Source organism: Durio zibethinus, chromosome 1 (genome assembly GCF_047325235.1).
Source record: "Durio zibethinus cultivar Kanyao isolate XHJ-2024 chromosome 1, ASM4732523v1, whole genome shotgun sequence".
NCBI lineage: Eukaryota > Viridiplantae > Streptophyta > Magnoliopsida > Malvales > Malvaceae > Durio > Durio zibethinus.
Window position 1 is genome coordinate 9219248 of NC_143162.1, and position 10007 is coordinate 9229254.

At 36.2% G+C, this 10007-nt stretch overlaps 1 protein-coding gene and 1 pseudogene across 2 annotated transcripts; one reads left to right on the forward strand and one right to left on the reverse strand.

Annotated features, from left to right (window-relative positions):
- Window positions 1–567: 567 nt before the first annotated feature.
- On the reverse strand, window positions 568–1902 carry LOC111312049 (rhodanese-like domain-containing protein 10). Its single transcript, XM_022911997.2, has 2 exons — window positions 1215–1902; window positions 568–1085 (listed from the first exon to the last, which is right to left on the reverse strand). Exons 1-2 carry the CDS (start codon window positions 1670–1672, stop codon window positions 887–889), a joined length of 657 nt encoding a protein of 218 aa, XP_022767732.1. The 5' UTR covers window positions 1673–1902; the 3' UTR covers window positions 568–886.
- Window positions 1903–2248: 346 nt separating this feature from the next.
- On the forward strand, window positions 2249–8693 carry LOC111310662 (uncharacterized; annotated as a pseudogene). The gene is made up of 11 exons (XR_016327389.1): window positions 2249–2303; window positions 2822–2989; window positions 3287–3515; window positions 3642–3810; window positions 4186–4359; window positions 4824–4944; window positions 5080–5648; window positions 5982–6601; window positions 7066–7138; window positions 7255–7506; window positions 7599–8693. The product of XR_016327389.1 is annotated as an uncharacterized LOC111310662 (transcript).
- The last annotated feature ends 1314 nt before the right edge of the window (window positions 8694–10007 follow it).

The window sequence follows — 10007 nt, forward strand, 5'->3', positions numbered from 1 at the left end:
TGAAAATGATTTGTCCTTAATATAATAAGGGAACAGTTTTAATTGTAAGTAATAGATGTTCACTAAATGATGGATATTTCTCACAACTCTGCTGTTTCTTTATCTAAAATTTGATTTCTAAGATTGGTAGGATTTAAACAGCTTGTCTCTGCATTCTGCAACTATACTAATGTTATTTTTCATTGATTAGGCTCTACAGAAACTTTACCTGCATTTTCGGGTGGTTTTGGTCTATGATTTAAGAGGCTTTGCCTGTTATCAAAAGTTTTTTGTTTCATCTTCAGCTTCATTTGGCAATTTGCATGTATGCCATTCTATCTGCTGATTAGATGTCCCAGTTCTTGGCCATCTAGCCCGAGAACATTAGATGATGACTGAAATATGGACTAGTTCTTGGGAAACATTAGATAATGACTGAAATATTGAATAGTTCTCTTTGTTGCTGGTAGCCCTTTGGATTTTCCCGTAGGAAGCCCTGATAACTACTACAAGACTAGTGCATAAGACATTATAGACTTGAGTGAAATCACTTTTTCTTCACAATAAATTGGAAGGAATTTTACATTTTTTTTTCTAGTTTACGACAGCTTACATCCATGAAGGGCAAAATGAGTAAACGGTATTTCCTACAGAAACGAGATTATTCCAAAATTGATAATTACATACTCAAAATTGGTAGTCGTGCACTGTATATTTTGCCTAATTGAGATAGGTTGGCAATAAAAGGAAAATGGATTCAATAAAAAGAACTCAGAACTCAGAAGCTAACATATTGCATTGTAACCAACAGAAACTTGTGCAGTATCAGCTAGTTTGCTGATTAGCCAAAATTGAAACTGGTTTACAATTAGTAATAACCTGCCCAGAAATGACTCTAGCTCCTTAATTACTCCTTGCCCACGGCTTGCGTGAGGAGGAGCAATTGGAAAAAGTAGTATGAGACACCCCCAATTGTAGCGTACTGCAACTTTTGAGGCCCTTCCACTTCTGGGAAATCAGCATCTACAGAACGATTAAATCCTCCAGCCAACCACCCCAAGTTCTTGTATCCACTCTCATATAACTTCAAAGTTGCCATCATGGACCTAAGGACACATCAATATTATCACCCAAAAGCGAAATAAATAAAAAGGTAGTCATGATAGGAAGCATATATAAGATCAGTCACACCATAACCAACTAATTAACGGCAATGGCTGGCATGAAATCTTTACCTTAGTCCTTCTCCACAAGCTACAAGCAACTTAGCATGCTTGTCAGGAACAACAGCTTCGACCTCCTGGATGAAATTAGGATTAATCATAGTAAAGTTTTGGCCAGTCCACAGGCCAATGTAGCCAAAATGCACCCATTTCTTCAAAAGAGTAATGGGACTATTGTCCATGTCCTTGACAAAGAGTGGCACATGAAGTGACCCTTTAACGTATGCTTTTTCTCTCTCCCATTCAGGTCTAATGTCGAGTAACTTGAACCCCTCGGAATTCATGGCCATGGTTGCGTCCTTAGGCAGTATAGGCTTGACCTCACCCGACTGTATTAGCTGCTGGGCATTACTTGACGCTGCAGTACTGACCCTAAAGATTCTAGTTTTTGAGTAAGTGAAGAAAGGTGGCTTCGGTTCCTTCTCGTGCTTCAGCGTTGATGCTTGGAAGTGGTTCAGTTGAATTGCCATATTTTTCTTATCCTGAAAATAATTGTCTTTGTTCCCTCCACGTTTTTCTCAATCGTTTATTATTTGGGCTGCCGTGAGAATTTTTTTTTAATTCGCCCCTTGGGGTTTGTTTTATTCTGAAATTGATCCACAAAATTTTTTTGTTAAGGTGTAAAATATTTACCGTTAAAAGGTGATCAACTAGAAAAAGCGATAAAATTTAGTAAAGAACCGACTCTCCTCTCAATTCGGCAACCAAAAAAAAAAACAAAAAAAGAAAAAAAAAAGGAAATCGCCTTCATGAAATAAAACTAAAAGCTCGCATCGTGAATCCAGTTTCGAGGGAAAAGCTCGCGAGTTTATTCAACTCAGTGAACCTAGCTATTGACTTAGCTTCGAAGCTCACCCTTTGTTGTCAATTGAAGCAAGATTTGTTGGAGGAAGACGTTGCTGCTCTGCCCGAGTTCCTTCCTCGTCTCTTTGACCTTTATTCTTGTTACGCCTATTTACTCCATTAATCCTTGATCAATACGGTCAATCCTCTGGATGGTCCAGATATTGTACGTTCAAGTTGTCACGTCCTTAATACCCAAAGAAATGGCTCGATTCTTGCGAAGGATTCGCCCAGCGCCCCCAGTTATGTCCCATCAAGGTATTATATCAGAATTCAACATTTAAACTTTAATTTGCTTGAAAAATGCAATTTGTGCAATCGTGAACTTTTTTCAAACTTTTAATATATTTTTCATTAATTATTTCAATCAAATCATTGTCCATTATCTCATATATAAAGTAACAATGCACATATTTCACATTTAAGTAATTTTCCTTCAATGTAGCTTCCCTCACATATTTTTCTTCTTTTCGTACCTTTTCTTAGACACTTTACTGACTTGAGTGTTGAAGTGCATTTTGGAGGAACAATTCCGGTGTTTCTGATTGTGTTTTCTAGATGCAGGTTCAAACCATACAACCTCCAATAACCTCACACCAGCACCCTCCAGCTAAGACACAAAAGATACCATCAACAACTCTGACCCGTCTGGTCCGGTTCGCAATCTTGCTACTGAGTACGCACCTCAAAATAAAATCCCTACATCAATCCGCGTTATTTTAGCTGTTTTATTGCTTATTATAAATTTAAATTATATTTGTTTTCTTTTTAAATTAAATGTGGGATTATTGGTGAAATTGGAGTGAAGCATCTCGAATTCGTACTAGAAATTGCACCGTTTCTGGTTAACTGTTTTGGAAGATGCTACAACTGCTGCTGCTCGACAATCTATTGCTTGCAGCATTGATTTGTTTCGTCCTACTCTCGAAAAAATTTCAATTCAGGTAATTTTTTACTTTCTAATTCATAATTTCAACTGTCTGAGTTTGATTTATATTTTTAATTTACTTTTGTATAATCTTAATCTGTGAATAATAGCTATTTAGTGATAAAATTATTTATAAGAAAAACTGTTATAGTTTTGTCCATTGCTGTTATATTGTGTTAATTAATGTTAGTTTATGGAGTTTCCACATTATTTAAACTCTATATTGACCTCTCATTGGCAGTAGGCTATTTGCAGCTTACTAACTTTCTGTTGTTCCCTTTACAAGTTTGCATTCTCTTTATGTTTATTTCAGGGTATATTCTCCAGCAAATTGGACAGTAGTCGTAAATCATCCTGGTCATGGATGTTAAAGTTAAAGGAGAAGATATACTCTATAGCTTTCCAGGTATAGTGTAAAATATAATCAGCCAGGAAGTGGTGGGATAAGATCGGTGTCACTGAAGTTTGTTGAAGCAGTTATTCTTCTTTATTCTCCTAATCCTAAATTCCTAATGGCTCTCCTGGGCCCCCTCCTGGTGAAGGTAATTTACTTAGATTTTCTCATGAAGGTTAGAAGGCTTGAGGAAAGACTGTCATGTTATTGTTTTAATATGTTATTGAACTAGCAGTTAGTATCTTTTATATGTCCTATTCAATTTACTTTGTAGGAACCCCCATAGAATTTAACATAACTTGGCTTCATGGGGGCCATCCTTTACTCAATGTTGGGGATTTGTCGATTGAAGCTAGCCAGTGCTTGGTTTTGTTGCTTGATCATCTTAGATTTCCAACAGTAAAATCTCTCACCAGCTCGGTGATTGTTGTGCTTATTAACAGGTAAGATGTTTGCTCATTTCATTTTCAACTGTAACGTATTTCCTGGCATTCAGTTAATCAGGATATATGAAATCTCTATCTTTAATTTTGACGTGAATAACCAGGAAATGATATCTATGTACAATTGTTATAATTTTCAAAATACTTGTATAATGAAGAGAATTTAAAATTTTCCATCAGAAGTTCTGTGTGGAAAAAGTATTCTTGGTGTGCTATTACCCTTGAACATGAATCTTTAAAAATCCAGTTTTTCTTACTGTACTTAATTTAAGACATTGACCTCATTTCAAATTGTGGTTTTCACTTTTGATTACATTGCTGTTTTTACTTTCTAGTGTTTCCATTGTTTTCATTTTGTTTTGTCTTTGATATCAATCTTTCAGCAATTGCAAAGATACGGCCTGTTTATTACAGATGAATTCTACCAGTTTTGCTTAGTTTGGATCCCCCAAGCTTTGTTATCAAAGGGGTTCATGTCTATGGAGCACACCATGCTTTGAAAAATGCCTTAATCTCGTTCTTGAAATGTACACAACCAAGTACTGCACCGGTATTTATTTTATACTAAACATGCTCTTTTAGACTCTTATCCATTCCTAAGGTTGCATCTCCCTTTCTCTTTGGTGTTTCTTGAACATTTTACTTAATCAATGAGGATTTATATGATACTTGTTTTCCATGTACCTTAAACATAAGTTACTAAGTACTTTAGGGATCGTGAGAGTTGAATGAGTAGTGGATTTAATGTTGGAAATAGCGAATGGGTCCGTTAAACTATTTGGCTTGTGCCTTTTTTTAATCAATGATTTGAAAGATGTTTGTTGAGTTTAGTATACTGGTTTTAAGCACTTAGCATGTTTTCTAGTATGGTACCATTACTTATTCTGTACTTGCTTACTTAGCATTATCTTTATTTTCTTAGATAATTGCACTTATATTACTTAGCATCCACTGAACACAAAAGTTGAGTACCATGCTCACTTTTGATATGTATGTTGTTTTGGGTTTATACGGTGGAGGGATTGTTTACTTGGTGCCTTGAGAGAGATTAAAGCTGGAGGACTGACGGAGCTAGCTCTCAACCAGGTTCATAAAATTAATAGAAGCATGGCAGAGGAAAAAGATGATTCTTCAGTTATTAAGGTATCTACAATGTTGTTTCATGTATTCTATGATTTATTGGCATAGGGATGTGCTGGCTTGTGCAATTGTTTATTAGCACATGGGCATATATGCATATGTATTGGACTTTTTAGTAATAGGTTTAAGAAATTACAAGAAGAAAAACCCTTGGTTAAAGCATGTAATGCTGTTGGTAGCAATGTGGGGAGGAAAAGATCTGGAATAGAGGACAGTAGTGATTGGGCTGAAAATGATGATGTGTTCGGCAAATGTGTCAGGTCAATGCTTAGTGTCTCAGAAGAGTCAACAAAAGAGATAAATAGGAATTCTACTATGTCTCAGTGTGACATTTCTTCAACTCAACCCACCACAAGTAAGGGAGATGTTGATACTGGACCAGTCCAGCAACTTGTTGCCATGTTTGGTGCCTTGGTTGCTTAAGGAGAAAAAGCTGTGGGATCTTTGGGGATTCTTATTTCAAGCATTTATGCTGACTTGCTGGCTGAGGTAGTGATGGCTGATATGCATAACCTTCGTTGCACTCATCCCCCCTCTGATGGTGGTGATGAATTGCTGGAGAACATGTGCATAGTTGGAAGTGACACTCAAGCCAATTATCCACCATTATTTTAGCTGAGGTTGTTTCACTTTTGTGTATTTTCTTGCCATTAGCCTCACTGCTAAACTCCGAGCAATCAGTTCCCAATAAAATACTGGTATGATTTTTTCCTTTCAGCAGATGTTATACACATTACCAACCCCAACGACTAATGCATACAAATCATGTCACAAATACGATTTTGTAAAATTGCAACTAGGTTTGTAGTGGATGTCTATTTACTTTTGATGGATTTCTGGGCCTTTAATTTGTTTTCTGTGGCTTTAATTTGTTCTTGACCATACCAAAGATGGTCCTATAAACAAATGCTTGATTAAAATTTGCTGTGGGTTAGTCATGTTGACAAAGATTTCTTTCTCCTCTTTAATTTTGCCTTTATCATTTGTGCATCCCTGTTTGTTTTCGGTGGAACATGTCTATTTTGTTGAAGATACAGAAAACAGAAGTGGAGGAAGAAGTTGATGTTGTAGCTGGCCTTAATAATGCTGTTGCACATGCTGGAATGGCTCATGAAGCTGAAAATGCTCTGTTGGCTACTGATTTACTAGTTGCTTCAAACATTGTTTTTCCTGGAATTGAGAAGATTGATCTACCTACTTCATCTGATATCCATGATGTGGGCGATCTTGAAAGTGAGATTCGTTGTTTGGATTCTTCTGTTCGTAATGATGGATTGTCAGACACACAGCTGCTTCCTCTTTGGTCTCTACTGCTCTAGAAGATGCTAGCCAAGAGCAAGTTACAAGTTTTGGAGGAAGGTCACCTCTGCATGTGCTTCCATCAATATCAACAGATAGGTCTGAGGAGCTTAGTCCAAAAGCAGCTGTTACTGATTCCAACAGTATGATTTCCTCAATAGCAGCGTCTGTTGTTTCATCATGTTCTTGGTTCTTGCCCAAGATGTCAGCACCTGTTTTCAATCTTTCTGATGATCAGAAAGATGATTTGCAAAAGTTGGCTTATACATGTATCATTGACGCATATACGCAAATAGCAGTAGCTGGAGGTTCGCAAGTTCACTTTTGTCTGCTTGCTTAACTGGGAGTCAAGGTAATAATTCTGACTTCTTAAGGATGTTTATATCTTTCTACCACTTCTCGCTGTGACATATTTGTTATTTGTGAATGTCTTGCTAGTTTTGGCATTCTGTACTAAACATATTTATGCCTTTCTTTTCTTAGTTGCCATCAGAGTTAGACGTATAGAAACTTCTGCAAGAACACATTTTTCGGATAATATAAATCATGATGTAACTGGATATTTCCAATTTCTATTCATGTTTGGATGTGCCCCAAGTTGTTGACTTGACGTGAACTACTTTAATTATGACTTTATAGCTGAAACAAGGCAGCTGTGACCATCAATATCTTCTAATATCACCTCAACCTTTCCAATCTGCTCATGTTTTTACTGGTTTTTGTTGTCAAACTGATTTTTTTCAAAGGACTACTTTATTGTTCATTAAATTCATCTAAGCTCCATGCTAGCTAACAATAATTATTGGATGGTTTCAGGGACACGAGTTAATGTTGTGCGTCCTCTACAAGTTATTTGGAGAGGCAGAAGAGGAAATCGATTTCTTCTCATGTAAAATTGCTGCTTCCAAACATTCCTTCTAGCTGTTGTATATGTTCGTTTTATTATGCCTATCTTGTTCTTCCTCTGAGAAGTCTATCTTTCTGAGGAAATTTCTTTAAATGCAGGCCGAAACTCGTAGGGATTCTTTTCCACCTTAGACAAATCTTTAAGTAAACTACTTGGTGAAGCTCCTTGCCTGCCAAAGTCGGTTTTGAATTTATTAGAGCGCTTGTGATCTCCAGGAATCTTAGAGAAAGCCGAGGAGTCACAAAGTGGAGATAGAGTTACTCAAGGCCTTAACACCGTTTTGCACCGTTTGGAGCCTAATTCTATTAAGACCACCCATTAAAGATGCGTGCATGAAAATTGCTTTGTAGGTTTGTGATTTATCTTGGATAATACATCTTAATTGAAGTTTTCTTTTCCGTATCTCTTTTGTTTGATGTTTATTTTCTCTTTACTTTTTAAGGAGTGTAGTTCATCACTTGGAGGAAGTCCTAATGAAAGCAATGTGCCTGGTAATTGTTCACAACTTGCCATCGAAGTAGTTGGCTGCTTTCTGTCATCTATTTTACAATCGAGGATGTCTTTCATTTTAAAGGTAGCAAATAAGTTTTACCCTCTATCATCCATTGCTCAACAAATAGAAGGTTTTTCAAAGGAAATGCTTCTCCCCCCTTTGAAAAAGAGGCTGTGCGAAAAAGTCAATTCGTGGTACCACGCTAAGGTGGTTGTTCATTTGCGGGTTTCAATTGGATAGCATCTAGCGAGTCCTCCAACAACACTTAATGGAATAGAAAAGACTATTCTCCAGAGGGGGCCCCTATTCGTTAGGAGTCACCATCTCAATTCCCTTGATCAACGGCCATATTTTTAGTACACTGTACTTACCGGCCTTGGGCTTCCGAAAAGGTACTATTCTCCAGTATACTCTTTCTTTATAGTTCGCCAGTAAGGCATTTTTCGAAGCAGGCGGGGCCGGAGCGGGGGAATTGGCCAATGCTAAGTGATCTCCTCGCCCAAAGAGGGGTGGGGAAGAACGATACAATAACGTGGCATTAACAATGTTCAGGTTCGCTACATCTGTGAATTAAACTTCAAATTTGGCTGGTGAGAACTTTGGAGAGGCTAAAGAGTAAGGGATACCTTACGAGTACATGGGCAAGAAGCAAGTTTGTTCGCGAGCAGATTCTGACAACCCAGTCTATGAGAAGTCGAAATCTGCTTAATCAATTCTTATAGCGGAGTGAGTGATGGAGCGACCCAAAACAAACGAAGAAGGAAATATCACAGAAGAAAAGCTTGCCTGTGGAGGGTATCAAACTCCTGTCGAGAAAACTGCCTTCGGTGGTGCATATCATGGTCCCAGAAGCTGTACGACCACCTCATCCCTCTAGGGAAGCCCATAGCTTAAAGCAGAACTTACATGCTTCTCACTGACCTCCGTGGGAAAGCTAAGTGCCCCTATTTAGTAAGGCGCTCTAATCCAGAGATAAAAAACAAAAAACAATGTTCTTTATATTTTATTAAAAGATAATCCTAGAGGAACTAACATTTACATAAAGTTCATAAAATTAAGACTTAATCGTTTAAATATAGAAACAAATAAAAGTAAGTAATGATTAGAAAAATAAATCTCAATAAATAAGGAAATAGATCTTAATTTGATATATATATATATATATGTATATATTGTCAACATTCCTTTTAAAGTTGAAGAATAAATGTTTATCATTATGAGCTTATCAACAAGCATCCCAAAGTTTGGTTTAGGTAATCTTTTTGTTAGGATGTTGTTACTTATTGTTTTGTAGGAACATAGGCCATACATATCTCTCTTATATCAATCTTTTCTTTGATAAAACTCTTAACAACTTCCACATGCTTTATTCGATTATGATGCACTAGATTAGGAGCAATAGTTATAGCAACATTATTATCGCAATACAACTTCATAAGGTATTTCGTCGATATTTTTAACTCTTCTAAAAGTCTCTTAAGCCAAATAAGTTCACAAGTTTCTTGTGCAAGGGCTCTAAATTCTACTTTTGCACTATTTTGAGTAACAACAGATTGTTTCTTGCTTCTTCATGTGACAAGATTACCTTGAACTTTCATACAATACCTAGAAATAGATCTTTTATCTTCAATTGATCATAAACAATCTGCATCTGTAAATGCTATTACTTTTATTTATTCATTATTCTCAAATAACAATCCCTTGCTTGGTGTGTTCTTTAAATACCTTAAGATTTGATACACGGCTTTATGAAGCTTTTCAAATGGAAAGTGCATATATTGACTCATTACATTAACTGTAAAGGCTATATTAAGTCTTGTCTGAGACAAGTAGATCAACTTTCCAACCAGTCATTCATATATCCCTTATCTACTAAAATTCATCTTTTCTTTCCAAACTTCATATTAGGATCTATAGGTTTATCACTTGGTTTATAGCGAAGCATACTTGTTTATTTTAAAAGATCAATTGCATATTTCTTTTGAGAAATAATAATACCATTTTTACACGATGCAACTTCCATCCCTAGAAAGTATTTTAATTGTTTAAGATCTTAAATTTTGAATTCTTTCCTAAAAATTTTCTTTAGCTACTCTATTTCTTTAGTATCATCACCTGTCAATAAATATCATCAACATAAATGATCAAAATAGTCTTTTTCAATGTTGTAAGTGCTTTAAAAAAATAGTATGATCAGTTTATTCTCGGCTAAATTCATGTCCCCTTACCGATTTTGCAAAGTGAACAAACCAAATATTTGGTGATTGTTTTAAACCATAGAGAGATTTTTTCAGTTTGCATATCTTCTTTTCATTATTTCCCTTTTCAAAGCTAGGAGGCAAGTTCATATAAACTTTT

Coding starts and splice junctions, on each gene's coding strand:
- LOC111312049 (XM_022911997.2), bottom strand. CDS start 1,672: ATGGCAATTCAACTGAACCACTTCCAAGCATCAACGCTGAAGCACGAG. Junction 1,086..1,214: donor GCTTGTGGAGAAGGACTAAG/GTAAAGATTTCA, acceptor ATGTGTCCTTAG/GTCCATGATGGCAACTTTGA.